The sequence below is a fragment of the Hyla sarda genome, chromosome 1, assembly GCF_029499605.1.
Source record: "Hyla sarda isolate aHylSar1 chromosome 1, aHylSar1.hap1, whole genome shotgun sequence".
In the NCBI taxonomy this organism is placed as follows: Eukaryota; Metazoa; Chordata; class Amphibia; order Anura; family Hylidae; genus Hyla; species Hyla sarda.
Genome location: NC_079189.1, coordinates 459,312,170 through 459,335,580, shown reverse-complemented (window position 1 = coordinate 459,335,580; position 23,411 = coordinate 459,312,170). Strand labels below are relative to the sequence as shown.

At 43.6% G+C, this 23,411-nt stretch overlaps 1 protein-coding gene across 2 annotated transcripts in view; it reads right to left on the bottom strand.

Annotated features, from left to right (window-relative positions):
- Positions 1-5,755: 5,755 nt before the first annotated feature.
- CCDC92 (coiled-coil domain containing 92) overlaps positions 5,756-23,411 on the bottom strand; it is a 32,493-nt gene continuing 14,837 nt past the window's right edge. The window contains exons 1-4 of one of the 2 annotated variants that reach the window (XM_056534229.1): positions 22,103-22,390; positions 15,208-15,372; positions 13,854-13,895; positions 5,756-6,849 (exon numbers count right to left, since the gene is read on the bottom strand). In XM_056534229.1, the coding sequence (XP_056390204.1) occupies positions 6,077-6,849; positions 13,854-13,895; positions 15,208-15,337 (945 nt within the window). In that variant the 5' untranslated portion in view covers positions 15,338-15,372; positions 22,103-22,390 and the 3' untranslated portion in view covers positions 5,756-6,076. Of the gene's footprint in view, positions 6,850-13,853; positions 13,896-15,207; positions 15,373-22,102; positions 22,391-23,411 lie in introns of those variants that run through there. The other variant, XM_056534219.1, reaches the window with a different exon arrangement.

Here is a 23,411-nt window from a genome sequence, read left to right as displayed (position 1 = left end):
ACAAAAGCCCTGAGATGTGTGTGGGATGGATCCATAATGGACAGAGAGTTATTCCGTCAGAAACCTAGCACAGAAGTGAGGTACCGGAAGTCCAGTCACAGACACACGAGCCAGGGATGTGTGGCAGGTGGCATAGGACACCATGCAGGCCACTTTCTGGCTTACTGGTATGAGCTCAGAGAAGACAACTAGTCATTTTGTCGGCACCCGCCCAGTAGTGAGGCATCGGAGCTCCAGCCGCAGATACATCCGCCGTTTGATGTATGACAGGCGGCGTAGGCAACCATGCAGACCCCTGTCTGGCTTACTGGTATGGGCCCGTAGTAGACAAGGAGACATAGGGTCCGAAGAACACACTGGGTCAGTTCAACGTATACCGCACCCAGCAGTGGGGTATCGGAACTCCAGCCACAGACACAATAGCCGCATGACAGGCGGCAGAGGAGACTATGCAGACCACTGTCTGGCTTACTGGTATGGGTCCTCAGTAGACAACGGGACACTCCATCAGACACCTCACACAGTATAGTGAGGTACCAGAACTCCAGCCGCAGATACATCATTCGTTTGATGTATGACAGGCGGTGTAGGTAACCATGCAGACCCCTGTCCGGCTCACTGGTATGGGCCCGTAGTAGACAACGAGACATAGGGTCCGAAGGACACACTGGGTCAGTTCTTCGTATACCGCACCCAGCAGTAGGGTATCGGAACTCCAGCAATAGATACATCAGCCGTGTGACAAGCAGCAGAGGAAACCATGCAGACCACTGTCTGGGTCCGTAGTAGACATATAGGCATAGGGTCCATAGGACACACTGGGTAAGTTCAACGTATACCGCACCTAGCAGTGGGGTATCGGAACTCCAGACACATTAGCCGCGTGACAGGCGGCAGAGGAGACCATGCAGACCACTGTCTGGCTTACTGGTATGGGTCCATAGTAGACAACGGGACACTCAGTCGGACATCTCTCACAGTAGTGAGGTACCAGAACTCCAGCCGCAGATACATCAGCCGTTTGAGGTATGACAGGCGGTGTAGGTAACCATGCAAACCACTGTCTGGCTTACTGGTATGGGTCCATAGCAGACAACAGGATACTCCATCGGACGCCTCACACAGTAGTGAGGTACCGGAGTGCCACCCGCGGATGCGGCAGTCGTGAGATGAGTGACAAGCGAAACCACTGTTTGGCATAGTGACATCAGGTCCAAACCATGCTCACGCATGGATATTACCCTGGAGGCCTAGCGTTATATGAGAAGATCCACTAGATGCGGTAGCCTGTGGAGAAGAGAATCAGAGTATGACATGCCAAGAACACCCCACGATGGGTGGCCGGCAGACATGACAGATGAGGAACCTCAAAAGAGACCTGAGTGTCTGCTAGGAATGCAAAGAGCTTGCACATGGTATGGCCCTCAGTGGTAGCGGAGAACAGATTGCCAGAATATATCCCTGTTAGTTCCCAAGGGACCGTGAATCCCCAGGAACAAACCTCCACGGCGGTTCGCATGTGCTCCAGGACAGAGAGCAACAATGCTGAAATAGGGACACCAGAGGGATACCCTAAGCCGCTCATGTATTTAATATACAGCAGGTCACCCTCTAGGGTGACTGAAAAAAATAAATAAATAAATAAATAAATATAGCGGCAGCTCAGCCCCTAATACAGACCATAGGAAAGGGCCCTACACTGCAATAGACGTTAGAGTGCAATACAAGTATTGGCCACAAGGGGTGCCAAAGTACACCAAATGGACAGTGACTTAAAAAACAAACAAAAACTTTTTATGACTCATGTCCCTAAGCTGCATATGGGGGAACAGGTAGCACCATGCTCCTGAACCCCCACCTGGAAAAAAAAAAAAAGGAAACAAAAGGAAGTAAAGAATCTAACTAAACAGCCCTTGCTTGAAAATAATTTAAAAAAGACCAGGTCTGGGGAGGGAGCTCCTGCTGACACTAGCTAAAACTGATTACTTCACTGAAGGTGGGCGGGTATATCCTGCTAGGGAGGAGCCAACTTTTTTTCCTAGTGTCAGCGCCTCCTAGTGGCAAGAGCATATACCCATCAGTATAGGTGTCACCCAATGAAGAGCGACCGAGAAAATTGAAATTTCCAAATGAATATGTCCAGTCTGCTTCAGGCAAGTATAAATATATATTATTTGCAGTTACAAAAGTGCAGTCTACCAGGCCAATACAGGAGCATGAAAGAGACCAAACGCAGTCACTAGTAGACTACATTTGATAAAACTTATAGTTGTGTTGTGGACATACATCGGAAATGCCCTTTTGACAGTATCCCTACTTATACCAGCAGTGTAAACCCAAAACGTGATGTGACTGGGGCCTAACAGCTGTACAAATAGGAGGCCCTATTTGAACAGAGATATTTCTCGCAATAGACCTGCTCTTTTAACAGATGTAACTGGTACTTGTAGTAAAATAACAAAACCAAAAAACGTCTACAAAACTGTAGGACATGCATTAACACACATATTTCTCCCAATTCCTCCATACACATGAACGTATGACTTGGTCAAGTGTTCACGTGTTCTGAATGGGGAGAGTAGGGGTAATCCGCTGCCAGAGTCCTCCAGGCAGTTGGAGTCCAATCTGCCCCATCCTCTATGCCGCCATCATCTGTTGATTCAGGTGACTTTTTCTTTTTTTTTTTAATGAAAGGCTGAGTATTCTGACTGAGCAGGCACCATAACAGTAAGGGGGAGATTTATCAAAACCTGTCCAGAGGAAAAGTTGCTGTGTTGCCCATAGCAACCAATCAAATCGCTTCTTTCATTTTTAACATGGCCTCTAAAAACTGAAAGAGGCAATCTGATTGGTTGCTATGGGCAACACAGCAACTTTTCCTCTGGACAGGTTTTGATAAATCTCCCCCTAAATCTATAGAATAAAGTAGTGTGGGGATGTGTGTGTAAATAGAAATCACTCATTTTCCCTTGTAGCCACAAAACCTCCAAAGAATGACAGTATTACCCTGGACCATGCACCGGGTCAATAGAACGTCAGCTGAAGAGTAGCGTTACATGCTTTTTGAGTCATTCTATTGCGACTATCAATATGTAAAGAGGTATGTAATTACTCTTCTTTTGGAGGTCACCTAAACAGATTTCACTTGTACAAAACCAATTGGATTCAGCAGCACAGCCCATTCCATTATCAGTAGAGATCACCGCTTTTTATTAGCTAAAGGGGTCTTACACGTGTATTTTGGCCTGACCACTGTTCTTCTGACCCAAACTGACACATGTTGGTTCTGGTCATCTGAGCTGAAATACACCCATGTATTCCCTGCTTTGTCCTGACATGATCTTATGTCTGCTGGTGACTTGTGAAGGTAAAATTCATAATAGCTACCCACAGAACATTCACCAATAACTGTCTGTATAATACAGTGAAATACAGAACGAAAAGGATTAAAAATGTTTCAATTCTATATTTCTACCTTATGCATAATGATCCATAGATAACATTTTTAGAAGGAAAAAGTTTTTTCTCACAAACTGTCTTTTTCTAGCATAAGAGGATAATGGTCTTGGGCACATTTTATCTTTAAAAGGGGTTGCCCAGTCACTGGATACTGATGGCCTATTGGTGGGGTGCCAGCACATGGTATCCTGCTGATCAGCTGTTTGCCCAAGCTGAGAGAGATGGAAATAGCTTCATTCTTTGTGTAGTAGCCATGCTGGCTTGCTGAAGATTTATTTTAATTGGAGCTGAGATAAAGTATCATAGCACAGCCACTAAGCAATGAATGGAGCCTTTTCCCTTCAGCTCCATTCACTGTATATCTATCCCAGAGCCACAGCTCGGGCAAATAGCTAATTTATGGGGGCTGATCGAATATCGATTGCCTATTCTGACTGGAAAACCCCTTAAAATTTGCAGCTTCAAATCCTGCGCATCAAGAGTGTGAATACAGCCTAAGGGTACGTTCACACAGGCAGATTACCTGCAGAATTTCTGCAACGTATTTGCTACCATTGACTTCAATGGGTCTGAAGGAAAATCAGCAAATCTGCCTCCATTGTAGATTTTCTGCTGACCCTTTGAAGTCAATGGTAGCAAAATCCGCTGTGTATTTTCTGCAGCAAATACACTGGAATTTCTGCAGGTAATCTGTCCGTGTGAACGTACTCTAAGGGTGTGTTTACATGTGCGTATTTTTGCTGCTGCAGATTTTGCTGCCCATTGACTTCAATGGGCTGCAAAATCTGCTAAAGCAAACCTGCAACAGATTTACAGCAGAAAATATGCACCCTTAGAGCTCGTTCACACGTGTGTATTTTCTGCTGCAGATCTGAGTAAGTAGATTTTTCTGCCCACTGAAGTCAATGGGCAGCAAAATCTACAGCTGCAAATCTGCAGCAAAAATATGCATCTGTGAACGAACCCTTAGTCTCCTGGAAAGCTAAGTTTCAGCCAAAAGAGTGGAGCATGTAACAAAGTTACTATATGTGCACTCCTTGAATGCTCTTTTGCTACCTGTAATATTGCAGCTGCCAAAGTAGCCGTCTATCAGAGTATTGAGAGATTTTTACAATCACTAAATGCAGAGCTGTGTGCACCAACCTTCTCACTGCTTAGATATGTCTTAACTTTAAATTGAAGCGTGGCTAAAACTTTTGATATTTTCTTGATTCTAAAGACCCTTTTACAAAAGGCAGATTATCAGGTGTATGAGTGTTCCTAGGAATTCTTGTTCCTGATAGCCAATAAAATAGTTAGAATCATTTACAGTAAATGACCGCACGAGCCATCTAAGGGTTCTGTAAATGAGCGCTGATCACAGGGAGCATAAAAGGGGCTTATAAGAACAAGATCTATATATTAACTTTATAATGGCAACATGATTTGCTTCAATACTCAGGAAGCCACCTTCATCTGAAATAAAGGTTCCTTATTTAATGTCTGTGTCTGTAAAAGGGAAGAGAGGGTGGGAGGTTGAGAGCAGGAAGCAGCGGAATCCTCTAGCTGCAGCTTATCTCCCTCTGGGTTCACACTACGTTTTTAGTGTACGGGGGGCCAAATCCGGTAGGGAGGAGTGAAAACCGGCCGTACCCCAGCTGGATCTGGCCAGAACCCCAATCATTTCAATGAGCCGGCCGGAGTCCAACGCCGGTTAGAGAACCGTATACAGGGCAATAATAAGCCAACCACAGTTAGCGTTTGACTCCGGCCGGATCATTGAAATGAATGGGGTTCCGGCTGGGGTACGGGAGTGGCTGGTTTTCGCTCCTCCCAACCGGATCCGGCACCCGAACACTACAAATGTAGTGTGGACCGGACCTTAGACAAAAGAATCAGGCTGTTGGGGGAGTTAGTAGGCTGCCATACACATTAGCTGGGGATCAGTGTTTGGTCAGCTTAAGTTCAACATTTTATACTTTCCGATATGTAGCTTTACACATAAGGGATTACTACAACGCATAATGATCCAGGGTGTTCTATTCTCTATGCCTTCAGTAAAGAGAACTGTATACAGATACCATGAAATGAGATCTACCTGTAAACATTTTTTGGAAATCATATCACGCTAAAAACAGAAAATCATAGAGGATAAATAATTGGATAAAAGCATGTGGCATTGTGGGTAAATGAAATCTCTAAACACCACCACTGGCTTTAAGTAAGGTGTCTTATTAAATTGATCAGACATATACATTGATCTGTGTGATATCACGTTCAGCCAGTAGAGTAAAGGCATTGTTATACAGTGTGTTATACAGTGTACAGTATAGAGCAGTATGTGTGACCACACTGGTATTGCGGTGTTAGTAGTGCTGTGCTTTTGTCAGCATAGTTGGTTACTGTTGGAGGGTCTGGAGCAAGCTTTCCACAGGCTGATATCAGGTATCCATGGAGTTCAGGGCTGTGTATCAGGTATCAATAAAGTTTCTGTTATATTTGGCATGCAGGGAGATCAAGTAATTGTAATAATAAAAAGGAAATCAAATCTACTCTTTGTATTTACTGGATATGTACCATAGTGCATAAAAAGCGTCATCATCAGTAGTGTTTCACTAGTGGATTGGGAGAAATAAGTCTAAATAGTTCTGTCCGTTCCTGAGTGCTTCCTAACAACTTTGCTTGCATTGACCTGGTCCACTGCTAGCGTCTCAACTTCTGGTTGTGGGACGAGCTGACTCTGGACAGAGGGTGCATGTGGGATCCTGTGAGCGACCCCAACATGTGCCTTCTGCTTCTTCTCTTTAGCTGGACTACTAGAGTCAGAGCGTATGGGAGGAATAACAAGCGGGCGTTCTTTGATGATCTGTGTGTCCACCGTCTGTCTTGCCAATAAAAATGGGGTGGGATCAGGCATTGCATCCACAGGTTCACGCAACATTATCTTACGACCATCTGCCCCAAGTCTATAGACTTCTGCAAAGTCAGCATTAAGGGGTGTGGATAAGCTCTTCTTCATCCTTCTTCTTGGCGTCTCAGGTAACTTGTCTTTTGGAGGAGATGGCTTGTAGGCGGACATTACTGGGCTCCCTGGAGGAGCAGCTTCAGGAGTGCCACTTGTACTGAGCAACTTTTTCTTTGTTGCGTGCAGCTGTGATGTAAGGTATGCAATAGTGCTAGCTCTCTGCTCCAGCTCGCTGGACAACATGTTCAGCTTATGGCTTTTAACTTTCAGTTCTTCTAAATATTTCTTCTCTCTTTCCTTTATGGTATTTTCCAGCACCATTATCATAGCATTTTTCTGCTCCAGCTCCTTTATTAGCTCATTGTTTTCTGTTTCTTTGTCTTTTAGTTGAGCTTCCAGTTCTTCACATTTTCTCCTGAGCTCATCACTTCTCGTAAAACTATCCCCTGTAGATGAAAAAATAAATATATAAAATAAAAAATAAATTACAAATCTGCCTGTATGTGGGGAGATGGGAAAACAAATATTTAAACTTTCTTGACAATTACATGGTACCTTCTTAGCATACCTAAAGGGAACCTGTCACCATGAAAATGCCATCTAATCTATCAGCATCATGTCAGGAGCTGAGCAGATATAGGTGTGTGGGAACGCATTCAGTTTTACTTGTCATTTATTCATTGAAATCTCTGAACTTTCCATTCTTAGTAGTCCAGTGGGTGATCCTGAGTGACACTGTCCAGGGATATCAATCAATAAGTGATACTGGAGCTATATATCAATCTGCTCAGATCTTCCTGCTCTATAAAATGATGCTGATAGATTAGATAGCATTTTCACTGTGACAGGTTCCCTTTAAGGTGTTACGGTCATGAAATTTTTTTTTCCATGACAATAGGAACCATTAAACATCACGTAGACATGTGAAAGTCTATGATGGAACCAGTCTCCTGCTATGAGTGCCAAGCTGGGGATTGAACTGCGCTGCTGCATGCGTTCAGCTATATCTAGCGGTCTATGGGAGTCTCAGCACTGAGACCTTGACAGATCAAAACGTTTCACATGTCTGCATAACATGTCAAAGTTTTTTCTGTTCATGGTAGTAACACCTTAAAAGGGGTACTCCACTGCTCAGCGTTTGGAACAAACTAAAAGCTGGAGCCGGTAGCCTGTGACGTCATAGCTCCGCCCCCTCATGCCGCTCCGCCTCCTAAATGCAATTCTATGAGAAGGGGTGTGACAGCCGTTACGCCCCCTCCCATAGACTTGCATTGAAGGGGCGGGCGTGACATCACAAGGGGCGGGGCTATGATGTCACGAGCTCCGGCTCCAGCGTTCAGAACAGTTTGTTCCAAACGCTGAACAGCGGAGTACCCCTTTAAGTATAGTATCTCTATAATAAGTGATATAACTGTCAAAATTCATTGTTTTTGGGAGCTATATAAAATAAAAACATACAGTATAGGCCTACAGCAGTGTTTCCCAACCAGGGTGGCTCCAGATGTTGAAAAACTACAACTCCCAGCATGCCTGGACAGCCTTTGGCTGTCCGGGCATGCTGGGAGTTGTAGTTTTGCAACACCTGGAGGCATCATGGTTGGGAAATACTGGCCTACAAAGTGGTATGTGCTCTGTATTACTGCTCGGAACCTTTACAAAGCCATGATATAGTTATATTGAATGACTAAAAAGTCCTTTAGCTTCAGGACACGGCTCTGAGTGACAGCACTAGCACCTAATTGTTAAGAAGTTCCCTTTAGGGTAGGTATAGAAGTTGGTCAGCACTTCCACTGGAGGTGGTGCTTGTTGTGGATCAGGTCCAGAAACGATGTAAATAAAGTCCCAGCACTTACCAAGTATATTCAGGAATAAGCAGTCTTATTGCATATGCTTCACATCAAACAGGACACGTTCTGGCGGTAGCCTTCCTCTGCTGTCTAAGCAGGGTAGGGTCACATGTGCCCTATTTTACTGCACATTTTCCAACCCATTGAAGTGAATAGGTAGGAAAATGTGCAGCAAAATACGGCACGTGTGACCCTACCCTTAAAGGGAACCTGTCCAAGTCTGTAGGTATTATGTTATAGAGCAGGTGGAGCAAGGCAGATTAATATATACATTTGTGGGAAAAGTTACAGGTTCCTTTTAAGAAAAAGTCCAATTTTAACTGATGGTAAAAAAAGGGGTACATCATCATTTAATGGAGGTCATTTTTTCCTACCACAGGTTGAAGAACTCCTATAATACAGAAACATTTTCCTTCATACATCCCTTATACAAAATATTTCAACATTACAAATATTTTCATGAATTTGCTAATTATTTTGAAAGAGTTAATTGAAAGGCTACGTTGTGTGTTTTTTCCCCAAAGAAACACCAAAACGGCCTCCATGGCATTTTTTTTTCATTGTAAAAACCACTGCAGCTAGATGTTAGCTGTAAATCAATGAAATTTATCTTTTTTATAACAACATTTTTTATAAATTTTTAAACAGGGATCAATTTATGTGGGCGGGCAGGGCACTACAAATGTAGCCGACAATAATAAAAATGTAGAGTGTGTGTGTGTGTGTTTTTCACTTTTTTCTTCTTTATTTTTTACATTTTTTTGTTAGAACTACGACTCCCAGCATGGAACATATTGTTCCATGATGGGAGTAGTAGTTCCTGTACTAATAGACAGATCGCCTGGGGTGTCACTTCTGACACCCGCTGTGATCCTCCTGTATAATGTTTAGATGCTGCGGCCGCTCTTCTATGGTCCCCTGCACTGACGTATATATACACATATTCATATTTCCCGCAGAGAGTTGTGATTGGCCAGATGGTTCCAGCCAATCACAACTCTGTGGGAAATAGGAATATGTGTATATATACACGTCAGTGCAGCGGACCATAGAAGAGCGGCCGCCTGCATCTATACATTATACAGGAGGATCACAGCGGGTGTCAGGAGTGACACCTGGGGCGATCTGTCTATTAGTACAGGAACTACGACTCCCATCAACTACTTAAAGAAAAAAAAATGAAAAGCACACACACACACACTACATTTTTATAATTGTCTGCTACATTTTTAGTGCTTTGCCTGCACATATAAATTGATCCCTGTTTAAAAATTTTAATTTCATTATAAAAAAAATATAAATTTTGTTAAATAGATTTTTTGCCATCACCACTGCATTTGTTATTTTTTTGGTACCCAACAAATTTTGAAAAAAACTCAAAAAGGGGCCAAAAATGCAATTCCCACTCAAAGGCAAAAAACGCCAAACACAGGAATATGCTGTGGCATTTTTTCTGGCATTTTTTTTGGGCCACAAAGTGGAAACTTAGCCAAAAGGCCACTAAAAACTCTATAAAATGAAATACAACCATGTTTGCTGATATGAAGCATAGATCTAACCCTTTCACCGTACAACATGGTTTAGTCCATGCACCATAAGAAATAATAAAACATTTATGAAGCTGCAGTATTTGTATCCCTTTCCAAGCTCAGATTTCAGTCTGCCAGCAGAGCAGAACATGGGTGAGTGCATGTGCTCAAGGACACTAATGGCCACTAAATCAATAAGGAGAGGTCGTTCCGTGTTCAAGGGTCCAGTTTTTCGTATTTAAGTCTGACCCATCGATGCCGGCTGTAACAAGATGACATGAAATATTTATACCTACTGTAAATCTGTCTTCTGAACCCCACAGGGAACACTCTGCTTGTATGGCACAGAGGCAGCTGAGAGAAGTGGATCAGCTGCTTAGTGACACTTAAAGTGATAGCATGGGCTTAATGTCTCCAGAAAACAGCAGGAATTCTTGGTTTATTGCTCTGTTAGAGCTGATGGGTAATACAGTAATGATCTATAATACATCTCATTGAAGAGGTTGTCAAAGGGATAAAAAATAAAAGTATTTCCAGTATCTACCAGTTCTGTGTAAGAACCTTATAAATATAATACATGTAAAGGCTGCGCTGACATCTGCTTCAGAGTAGGGATCGACCGATATCGATTTTTAGGGCCGATACAGATAATCTGTGGACTTTAAGGCCAATAGCCGATAACTTATACCGATATTCCTGTATAAGTTATCGGCTATTTCAGCACCGCCGCCGCCACCCGCCTCTCTCTACCTGTCTGTCCTGGGGTCCTCCTGAGTCCAACCACTGCCCCCTGCCCCCCCCCCCCCCCCCCCGCCTATCCTTTGGCCAGAGACTGCCGCTCGCTTCTCTCCCCAGCCCGTCCTTAGTCCAACCACCGCCGCTGCCCCATTAACTCCCCCATCCCCGGTTTTATAATTACCTGTTCCCGGGGCCCATGGTCCATGCTACTTCTGGCTCCGGCGGAGTCCTGAGCTGTCACTGTGTGCACTGACGGTGACGGCGCATTGAGGACATCACTCGTCATTGCGCAGCACACATCGTAACGCAGGACGCCGCATGAGCCAGAAGTAGTGCGGACCCCGGGAACAGGTAATTATAAATCCGGGGATGGGGGAGGCAATGGGGCAGTGGCGGTTGCGGTCTCTGACCGGGGTGGTGCGGTGGGGGGGGGTGCGTTGCGGGGGGCAGGGCATTATCGGATTATCGGAAAGGTAACTGCCGATACTGATAACGTCCAAAATCGTGAATATCGGCCAAACTGATAATCAGTCGATCCCTACTCCAGAGGCATGGCAATTTCTATTCAAGGCCAGTATATGAAGCTGGATGGTCTGCTGCACGATGGAGACCAATATATCCCAAGAGACGCCATTGACTTTATTGAGGGTCTATCTGGGATCTGTCATTTTACTGGGTTATAACTGAACCAAAATATACTGTATGCAGCGTTTTTTTTTGTCCAGTTACTTTAAGAAAATCGGCACTGCAGGTCCTGAATGGAGCCGCTGATGCAAACGTGAACATAGCCTAAGAGTATATAAAGATTGCTGCTGAAAAATAATACTGCAGATTACGGAACACAAACAAAAGCACTAGAATTACTACAATGCCCAGTGACATCCTGGCATGCTCAGTGATTCAGAGAACTGCTTATACCAGTGTTACCCAACCAGGGTGCCTCCAGCTGTTGCAAAACTACAACTCCCAGCATGCCCGGACAGCCGTTGGCTGTCCGGGCATGCTGGGAGTTGTAGTTTTGCAACAGCTGGAGGCACCCTGGTTGGGAAACACTGGCTTATACATTCTGGAGAAGCCAGTTCTGCATCTGGTATGTCAGTGAATGAATTTGCCACAAGCAGCATAGTCCAGGGACCCATTCTGTGTGCCCATAGTACTTCTAATCGACCATATTTTCGAAATGAAGAAGGAAATATTCTCCTAGTATTTGTTCAGGCCATTGCTAAACCTTGCCACACTGTCCTGGAAGCACTCAAAATGCAAAAGGGTGGCATATCTCCAATATATTACCAACCCTGTGTAAATCCTGACCTGTAGAGGTCCTAGAAATGTGTCCCAATAGTTTTTGTAGCTTAAAACAAGTGGTATAAGTATTATTTTTCCTATTGCTAGGACACTAAAGGGGTATTCTTCCAGGAAAAAAACTTTTTTTTATATATCAACTGGCTCCAGAAAGTTAAACAGATTTGTAAATTACTTCTATTAAAAAAATCTTAATCCTTCCAATAATTATCAGCTGCTGAAGTTGTGTTGTTCTTTTCTGTCTGGCAACAGTGCTCTCTGCTTGTCTCGGGAACTGCACAGAGCAAAATAGCTTTGCTATGGGGATTTGCTTCTACTCTGGACAGTTCCTGAGACAGGTGTCATCAGAGAGCACTTAGACAGAAAAGAACAACTCAACTTCAGTGGCTCATAAGTACTGAAAGCATTAAGATTTATTTTTTTAATAGAAGTAATTTACAAATCTGTTGAAACTTTCTGGCGTCAGTCGATATATAAAAAAAAGTTTTTTCCACGATAACCCCTTTAAGAAATGAAAATGATTGCAGTAAAAGGTTACATAATAAATAAAAAAAACTCACTTGTTTAGGCCTCCCTGATAGAGATGAGCGAACTTACAGAAAATTCGATTAGTCACAAACTTCTCGGCTCGGCAGTTGATGACTTATCCTGCATAAATTAGTTCAGCTTTCAGGTGCTTCGGTGGGCTGGAAAAGGTGGATACAGTCCTAGGAAAGAGTATCCTAGGACTGTATCCACTTTTTCCAGCCCACCGGAGCACCGGAAAGCTGAACTAATTTATGCAGGATAAGTCATCAACTGCCGAGCCGAGAAGTTCGTGACGAATCGAATTTACTGTAAGTTCGCTCATCTCTACTCCCTGACTCTCCAGTTCCAATGCTCCTTGGGGAAGATTTATCAATACCTGTGTAGAGGAAAATGGGTGCAGCCTATAGCAACCAATCAGATCACTTCTTTCATTTTTCACAGGCCTCTTTGAAAATGAAAGAAGTGATCTGGTTGCTATGGGCAACTGCTCTACACAGGTTTTCATAAATCTCCTCCACAATCACTGGGCTTACTGGTTTCATGCCATACATGCTACTATTTCTACTGAGGTCATTGGCTGGCAGTAGACGTCATATGGATGTACAAAACTAAAGGCCACCTGAGGCCAGCAAAGCATAACTGCTAAAGTGGCAGGGATTTGTTTCCACATTTTGTAACATTTCCAGTAGTTGGTTTTCGTCTGAGACAACAAAAGGCTCATTCACATCCCCATTTGGCTGGACCCGTGCCCCACCCCATTTAGCTAGTGACTCCGTATCTGGTTTTGTTGTTGGACTGAAAATGTTGGTCTGCTGTGGTTTCGGTCTGGAAACAAAACCGGATACGGTCCAAAAAGGAGCCAACTAGAGTCACAAGCTGATGCCATCTGGGTCATTCAAATGAATGGGGTGCAGCACGGGTCCGCCCAAAATGTGATGTGAATGAGCCCTTATTGTTGTCTGAGAGTTCAACAGACTAAAACCAACTACAGGAAATGCTTTTCTTCAGCTCAAATCCACCACATTTTCTGTGGAAACCTTAGTAAATATGTTGGGATATATTTCTAAAATGTTGGGGACATGGCCCCATTTTCGGCAGCCATGACCCCTTTCCCTGGCAGTCATGCCCCTTTTTCAAGTTTTCTAAGTAAAATGGAGAGTTGGTTGTTTTTTTTTTTTCATATACTGGCGCGCGACCGACAAAACAGGTTGGGTTTCCAATAGTAAATCATGGCCAATAACTACAAAGACCACAGTGTGAGAGATGTGGAATATACACTGGGACAATCCCCATAGGCATTCAATGTACACAACCTCTCATAGATTTACTGGTATATGATATTAACTTGGAAGGAACATAGTGGATTAGATAAGATAGGCTGCCTTGTATAATCCCCCCATGTTAAACACAAGGGAATATTGAACCATAGTAATAAAGGAAATATAATTAACATTTAATTAACACCAAAAAATGAAACATTATATAATGAACTTTGCAGATTTTTACCTGTCTGTTCTGAAGTTTTAAGCGTCAATTCATAGGTCAGATCTGTGGAAATTGAAAACAGAAGATGGATAGAAATTTTAGGTATGCAATGATTTTTAACATTCACTGATATCTTATAATGCTATGGCATATCAATGGGATATACTATTCTAGCAAGGGTGGGGCCCCTGGTGATCAAGAGGACTGATAGCCCTTGGTCCATTTGGCTTATTTTCTGCACAGTGGAGCTCCCAGACACCTGGTAAAAAGTGCTGCGTTGTAGATCCTTGTACACTGGGTGTTCGGGAGTATAGGTATATAGGAAAAACATGCAAAGGAGCCGCAGCATCGCTTTTCGTTCAAAATGCACACACATTAATGTAATTAAAAACACCAAAAAAGGCATGTTCATTTTTTTTTTATAGGTTTTGGTGTTTTTTTTTTAATTACATTCATGTGTGTGCATTTTTGTTGAAGGACAATGGGGGAGATTTATCAAAACCTGTCCAGAGGAAAAGCTGCTGAGTTGCCCATAGCAACCAATCACATTGCTTCTTTTTTTTTGCAGAGGCCTTGTTAAAAATGAAAGGCGATCTGATTGGTTGCTATGGGCAACTTTTCCTCTGGCCAGGTTTTGATAAATCTCCCCACATATGTGATGTCACTTCACCTACTAGCATTTAAAGGGGTTGTGCGCTGCCCTTCAGTTGTGAGCTCCGCTCACAGCGTCCGGAAGTTCATTACTCTGAACGCTGTGTGCGGGCTTCCGTGTTCGCGGCACGCCCGGCCCCTTCGTGACGTCTCGCCTGCCCCCTCGTGACGTCTCGCCCGCCCCCTCAACAAAAGTCTATGGGAAGGGGCCGCTGTCGAGGGGGCGGGCGAGACGTTACGAAGGGGCCGGGCGTGACGTCATGCCCGGCGGCCGCGAACATGGAAGCCCGCACACAGCGTTCGGAGTAATGAACTTCCGGACGCTGTGAGCGGAGCTCTGAACTGCAGGGCAGCGCACAACCCCTTTAAGCATGTCTGTTATATAGTGTTTTAAGCCATGATTTTATTTTTTTTTCACTTGTTGGACAGGATGCTCTTCCATTAATTCTTCAGCTGTGGCCAAGCCTACAGGTTCGGAGCTAAAGGTGTAAGCAGGATTCACAGGGGTTTGGTGCCAATATACCAATTTTCTCTAGGCTAGCAAGCTGATTGGTGGGGGTCTGACCATTGGGACCCCCACTGATCACAAGAATGAAGGAGAGTTGTGGCTCTGAACAAGGGATTTCATTTCCACGTTGACCTCAGACTTTATGTATTTGCTGGGCATGGTGCGTCCTAATACTGGGTGATCAGACATGTCAGACATCATGTTATCCATTCTTACCTGTGCAATGTTGCTGTAGCCGACGGATTTCAGCGTGTAACCCTTTGAGTGTATTGGCATGTTCCTGTTGGAGAAACAACAGGTTCTTTTGGGCACTCACTAACTGATTTTCCAGGTTAGATGTGGCCATCTTAGTTGCTTTTAAGGAGAGCAGAAAGTGTCAGCCTGCAGAAGAGCAAGAAACAAGAACTTTAAAGAACAGATGCAAGAGACATGTGGAATCTGTCATATGTTGCCCACATTAGGAACACTGGATGTTTTTTTCAGCCATTAGGTCAGTGTTTCCCAACCAGGGTGCCTCCAGCTGTTGCAAAACTACAACTCCCAGCATGCCCGGACAGCCGAAGGCTGTCCGGGCATGCTGGGAGTTGTAGTTTTGCAACAGCTGGAGGCACCCTGGTTGGGAAACACTGCATTAGGTAGTACTTATCCGCTTTATGTGAAATCTATCTGTATACATATACTGTACACTGATGCCTGTTACTTGTAAAATGCATTATAACAGATATAGTACTAGTATTATACTTGAGGAACCAATGACAACAACCAAATAAACATGTTTATAGCCAAGCAAAGAGAACCCTTATAGAAATCAATAAACCAAAAAGCAAAGCATCAATACATTTTAGGAACATGGCTCCTGAGTGCATTCAATCCTGAATACAAGATTATTCCCCTTCTAACCATCTACCCACATTTGTATGCTTCTACTGAGCTGTCTGTTCCATAGTTCACCCACTCTGTAAGCGCTGTCTATTACACTTTATTTAGCTGATCTGAGTCCTAATAATTCATAAGTATAAGTCATGATTTATACGTATAGATTGAGGAAATTGCAGCTGCATTAAACCTTATAACACTGTACATACTACAGCTACCTACCTGCCCATGGGCTCTGCCCATTTTAATCTATACTTCACATGTTAAATAGACAACCCCTTCGTATTATTCCAAATAGTATAAAAAGATGACGTTGGAGTCTCCCAGTCTCTAAAAACCATCCTCGCAGCTGCCACCATGATGCTGAAGCCGCAGCACTCTTCGGAATTTCAGCAGTGGAGCTCTCCACCACTCTTCCTCTGCACAGGTTTTGATAAATCTCCCCCAATGTGTGTGTGTGTGTATGTATGTATGTATGTGTGTGTGTATGTATGTGTGTATGTTCCAGCATCACGTCCAAACGGCTAAAGATATTAACATGAAACTTGGCACACATGTTACTTATATGTCAACAACAAACATAGGATAGGTGATTTAACCCTTACTCACCCCCATTTGCCAGGGTCGGGGTTTTTGTTTAAAGTCCCATACAAGTCTATGGGAAATATATGTTACTGCATAACTTCCTAACGGCTGGAGATATTTTGATAATACTTGGTCACATGTTACTTATATGTCCACTTAAAATATAGGATAGTTAATTTAACCCTTAACTACCTCCATTTGTGAGGGTCGGGGTTTTTGTTTAAAGTCCCATGCAAATCAATGGGAAATGTAGGTTCCCACATAACTTCCGTACGGCTGGAGATATTTCAATACCTGGTACACATATTACGGGTCGGGATAGGAGGTCGGGATAGGAGGACAAGATAGGAGGTTAGGATAGGAGGTCGGGATAGGACAACAATATAGGAGGACGGAATATGAAGTCAAAAGCTTCCTCTGTTGATTTTCCTCTACAACAAGGATTAGGAAGGAAAAACCGGGCAATGCCGGGTACTCAGTTATATCTAAAAAAAAAATTAAAATTAAAAATGAACATCATAGCTGACTCTGTCGAGGGCCCTTAGAAGAGTAATCCAGACATAATATACACTTCCATTTTTGGTATACAACTTTCCTAATATGTCTACTGTGACTGCACAGTACATGTTTTTTTTTAGTATGCAGAGAAATGGCTATGACATAGAACATAAACATGACAATTTGTTTGGAGTTTCCTGCCACTTACGCATCTCTGCTTTATAAGTAGCTTTAGCCATTTAGCTTCATTGGTTTGGCATTTTCTCTTTCACATCAGGTAAAACACAACAGTGTTTCAACAGGAATGATTTACAGACATGTTATACAGTGGTCCCCTGACACACGATGGCCCTGTCATATGACAGTTTCAACATACGATGGCCTCTCAGAGCCAATCGTATGTTGAAGGCAGCATGTGTGTTTGGAGTCGTCGCTAAAATGGCTATCCGGGTGGGGGTGGGATGCTGGGGGGCGATTCACTGCGGAGGTAGCTGGAGGGCTTACCTCTGTTTCAGTCCAGGTCCGAGGTTCTTCATTTGATTACCAGTTTTCCATAGACATATGTACTCAACATACAATGGTTTCAATATACAGTGGTCCTCCTGGAACCAATTAATATGGTATGTTGAGGGACCAGTGTACTGCCCCCTGCTGTTCTTTTTATTCCCTCTTGGAAGGTCCAGTAGACCAGGTCCACTGTGACGCCAAGGGGGCGCCAGAACAAGTAGGTAACAGCAATATCTAGACAAAGAAGCATTTTTTTTTCCAGGTGAAGAATTATACGTTGCATGACAAACTACTTTAAATGTAAACCTTCCCAACCCAAATAAATAGAGATTTTACTGTCAAAAATTTAGTTTGGATGCACTGATCACACATCTTTTTACAGTTTCTTGATACGTCCTCCCGTTCCTGGGATAAAAGGGTTTATAGTTTGTCTGACAATTTAGGAATCAGTCAGAAGGACGGGACTTATTTTAATAATGGGACTGAATATCAGGCGATGGGCAAATTATACAGTCTGGGGGTGTGAATGTTGTACATACAGGGGTGTGTAAAAAAGGTGTATGATCAGGACTTCCTTAGATATTTAATGATAATGCAATCTCATTTTTGGGGGTTGGCAACAGATCCTCTTTAGGTTTAACAGCCTTAGTTTTAGACAGTTTTCACAAAGCTGCTTTTCAGAGTAACCTATCACAGTGCAGCTTTCATTTTACCAAAGCAGTTGAAATGGATATTGCAGAATTCTTTCTAAATAATTATACTTCAGGCTGATGCAAAATATAAAATAAAATCCTATACTTACCTTCCCAACTCCCCCACCACTGCCGTTCTCACAGCACTTCCTAGGCTCGGTGCTGTCACGAGGAATTACCCGTTCAGCCAATCCCTTGCTGAGGCAGGACATTGCTGCGGCCACTGCTTGGCTGAGCAGGCAATTACTTGTGCAGCATGATCGGGCTATACGAGAAAGGCTGTGGTGGGGAATAGGAAAGGAGAGTATAAGGTTGTTTTCTAGTATAAGTATAAGGTTGTCAAGTCTTAAGGCCCTTTTTTTACATGGGCCGATTATTGGGTAAATGAGCATTCCTAGGAACTTGTATAAAAGGGCCAAGATCAGCCAAAAATGTTTTGCATCTTTTGTGCAGCTAATAATTGTTATCGCCAGCACATCACTCTGTATAAACAGGGGATGTGCGGCCGATAATGATGAATTTAAAGGGCAGCATGAAGAATCCAGTGATTATTTATGCGGCCCGGCCACATGATTGATTGACTCTTCTGAAGGATCAGCAAGCAAGGGTCAACCACAGAGATAGCCACTCTTTAACTGCAGCTTGTCGGCCCTAATTATATAAAAAGAATACCCCTTTAAGAAGAAAGCTAAGCTCTGATTGGTTACTTTGAGATAGAAAAAGTGATTTTCTTGTAGATTATAAAGCTGACTTGGTCTTTAGAGCTTAGTATATACAATAATGGCATTAATAAATGTGTCAGGTGATGTTAGAATGCAAACCACAAGTGAAGTAGGCAAGTTTCAACAGTGCTCTATAGCTGGAATAATGTTATCTCCACTATGCACAGCTTATCCATAGCAATGATATCACTATGCGTGTTCTGCACAAATCCTGGCCATCATCTCTATGGATACTGTACAACCATGTATTGTTCTCACATTGTGTACTGGACACAGGGGCGAGTACTCTACTGGTAAAGGAGGAGACTGGAGGAGATCATGAGACCTGGGCTCTGGGTAAGGGTGTGTCTCAGAACAATGGTAAACTGACAGCTAACATAATACTTCCCGGCAGACTGTATATTGAAGGTCCACTTCTCTATAGGTCATCAGCTAATTTCATTATCCTTCTGACCACAAGAAGCACTGCAGACAGTCTAAGGATACAATTAATTCACCCACCACAGCAGGACCAACTGTACCATCGCAGAAGACAAACTATCTCAAATAGTAACTAATATACTGTTCCTAAAGATCAGAAAATGACTGCATTATGGCACATGATGCTGCAGTGCAAATAAAGGAAAGTATAAACTAATGTGTACATTGTAAATTGATGTATTGTGCACTCATGTGACAAAGAAAGGGTTAATTGTGGAAATGACATTTGCTGGTGTCCAGAATCATAATGTAGTTACAGCTGCAAGATGAAGCAATGGCCTGAGCTGTGAACCCAGTTATCCTACAGGGGTTATCCAGGAATCCAAAAACACAGCTGATTTCTTCTGAAAACAAAAGCTCCCCATGTCCTCAGGTTATGTGTGGTATTACAGTTTGGCTCCATTCATTTCCGTGGAACTGAGCTACAATACCACAGATAACCTGACGGTAGATGAGGTGCTGTTTTCAGAAAAAATCTGATCTATTTTTCTATTCCTGGATAACCCCTTTAAAGGGTTTCCATGCCCTAATAGAATCTGGAATAACTTGTGTTGTGGAGTAAAACATTCCCCTTTCTGCTGCTTACAGATAATGTTGAGTTAACTCTGGGTGAATACATTGCAGATAACATACAGGTTCTCACCACCTCCTCCCAGGGCAGATGATACGGACACATCTTTACACCCTTTGTTTTCTCTAGTAACAAGTTCCATTAGCAGTTGCAGATATAAAAGATGACCCAGTTCCTCCAAGTGCAGCCATTCCTCTGATGGGATGTCTATACAACAGGATGCCTGGCAGTGTTACTTAGGACATGTGAGCGTTTCCTAACAAAGCCACATACACTGTGTATGCAGGGTAGTAGAGAAGCTACTGAAGAAGGGATGCTAACCCGGAATAAGGTGCTGGAGAAGCATGTCCACAAATTGGAGAAGGGGTGCTACACAGGATCACATATTGGAGAAGGGGTGCTACACAGGATCACATATTGGAGAAGGGGTGCTACACAGGATCACATATTGGAGAAGGGGTGCTACGCAGGATCGCATATTGGAGAAGGGGTGCTACGCAGGATCGCATATTGGAGAAGGGGTGCTACACAGGATTGCTACACAGGATTGCATATTGGAGAAGGGGTGCTACACAGGATCATATATTGGAGAAGGGGTGCTACACAGGATCACATATTGGAGAAGGGGTGCTACACAGGATCATATATTGGAGAAGGGGTGCTACACAGGATCACATATTGGAGAAGGGGTGCTACACAGGATCACATATTGGAGAAGGGGTGCTACACAGGATCATATATTGGAGAAGGGGTGCTACACAGGATCATATATTGGAGAAGGGGTGCTACACAGGATCATATATTGGAGAAGGGGTGCTACACAGGATCATATATTGGAGAAGGGGTGCTACGCAGGATCGCATATTGGAGAAGGGGAGCTACACAGGATCGCATATTGGAGAAGGGGTGCTACGCAGGATCACATATTGGAGAAGGGGTGCTACGCAGGATCACATATTGGAGAAGGGGTGCTACACAGGATCACATATTGGAGAAGGGGTGCTACGCAGGATCACATATTGGAGAAGGGGTGCTACGCAGGATCACATATTGGAGAAGGGGTGCTACACAGGATCACATATTGGAGAAGGGGTGCTACGCAGGATCACATATTGGAGAAGGGGTGCTACGCAGGATCACATATTGGAGAAGGGGTGTTACACAGGATCACATATTGGAGAAGGGGTGCTACGCAGGATCACATATTGGAGATGGGGTGCTACACAGGATCACATATTGGAGAAGGGGTGCTACACAGGATCACATATTGGAGAAGGGGTGCTACGCAGGATCACATATTGGAGAAGGGGTGCTACGCAGGATCACATATTGGAGAAGGGGTGCTACACAGGATCACATATTGGAGAAGGGGTGCTACGCAGGATCACATATTGGAGAAGGGGTGCTACGCAGGATCACATATTGGAGAAGGGGTGCTACACAGGATCACATATTGGAGAAGGGGTGCTACGCAGGATCACATATTGGAGAAGGGGTGCTACGCAGGATCACATATTGGAGAAGGGGTGCTACACAGGATCACATATTGGAGAAGGGGTGCTACGCAGGATCACATATTGGAGATGGGGTGCTACACAGGATCACATATTGGAGAAGGGGTGCTACGCAGCATCACATTGGAGAAGGGGTGCTACGCAGGATCACATATTGGAGAAGGGGTGTTACACAGGATCACATATTGGAGAAGGGGTGTTACACAGGATCACATATTGGAGAAGGGGTGCTACGCAGGATCACATATTGGAGAAGGGGTGCTACACATGGTAACATCTTGGAGAAGGGGTGCTACACAGGATCACATATTGGAGAAGAGGTGCTAGACATTATCAAGTACTAGAGAAGGAACACTAGACATGATCAGGTACTGGAGAAGGAATACTAGACATGACTGATACTGGAGCTCTGGGGGGAGGATATATTTAGAAGGCAATGAATCATTTTTGTACACTGGTGGTGCAGCAGGGATGTAGAAAACACCATTATGTTACAGAAAGTGACTGAGGGTATCAGCTAACATCAAAATAAATAAATCTCACTGGTACCAGCCTGGACACATAGTTTTCCATCTGCAATGCGGAACATCTGATCTCCACTGACATTCCTTCTGTAACCTGGAACAAGGAAATGTACATTCCATTATCAGAAATCCATGCCATTACCTCTGTGGGGAATATCCTGGCCTCCTGTAGATTTCAGCACCACGTGTAGAAGGGTCAGCTCATGAGGAAGTGCAGCGCTGCTGTTCACACACCAAGGAATGATGAAAGGCACTGTATGTATGCAGATACAGACTGCAACGTGTCCCCACCCTGTCATACAGAGAGAACAGCCAGAGGATGCTCCAAGCCCCTTGTCCTCTAGTGATCAGGGGAGGAAAACGCCCTTCACATCCCGGGGGCATAATATGGATGGTTTATTCCCAGGTTATGCCCGCATACTGATGACGAGAGGTGGGAGGCTGGGAAGAAGAGCTGCGCCCCTCCCTCACATGAGAAGTAGATCAAATGTATTGCTACCCAAAGCTAAAAATACAACCTGCCTCAAGACTGCATCTACAGACAGTGCAGTCCAGACCATGTACAGCACAACTCTGAGTTAATGCAGGGATGATGTTGCACGGGACAACTGGTTTTCTAGAAATTACATTACATTAACAGCATGGTGCTGTGCCAGATGATGCCCAATGGGCCTTCTAACAATTAAAAATAATAAATTATAATAAGTATAAATAAAGGTATGCCACATTCCATTATAGAGCTAGGTCCTATGGAAGGTAATTTATGGGTGATGTTCATTAACCCCTACACCACTGCCCACTGTGTTCTGACAGCAGGCAGTGCAGGTCCTAAGTCTGCAGTCATGTCCTTTGCCATCCTGCAGCAGAGGGGAGTGAGCATCTCACTGTCCACATCTGCTCCAACAACCAGATCTTGATATACAGGTAGATGATGTGGTATCTACGGACCAGTGTAATTAATCAGCTCCCAAAAATTAAATTGGAAAAAATGGGGGGAGTGTGCATAAAATATAACTTTTAATAACCACCTCTAAAATATTATATTAATAGTGATGAATAATAATCAGCCATTTGACCCGGATAGGGGCCTCTTAGCAATAGTACGCCAAAGCTATGCAGCTAAAATATAGACCAGGGGATAAAATCCCAAGTATATATAACAAGATATCACATCCAGGATACAATCTGCCCAGAGGGACTAGATGTATCCCATGACACAACGGCCCGTTGTGTCATGGGATACATCTAGTCCCTCTGGGCAGATTGTATCCTGGATGTGATATCTTGTTATATATACTTGGGATTTTATCCCCTGGTCTATATTTTAGCAGCATAGCTTTGGCGTACTATTGCTAAGAGGCCCCTATCCGGGTCAAATGGCTGATTATTATTCATCACTATTAATATAATATTTTAGAGGTGGTTATTAAAAGTTATATTTTATGCACACT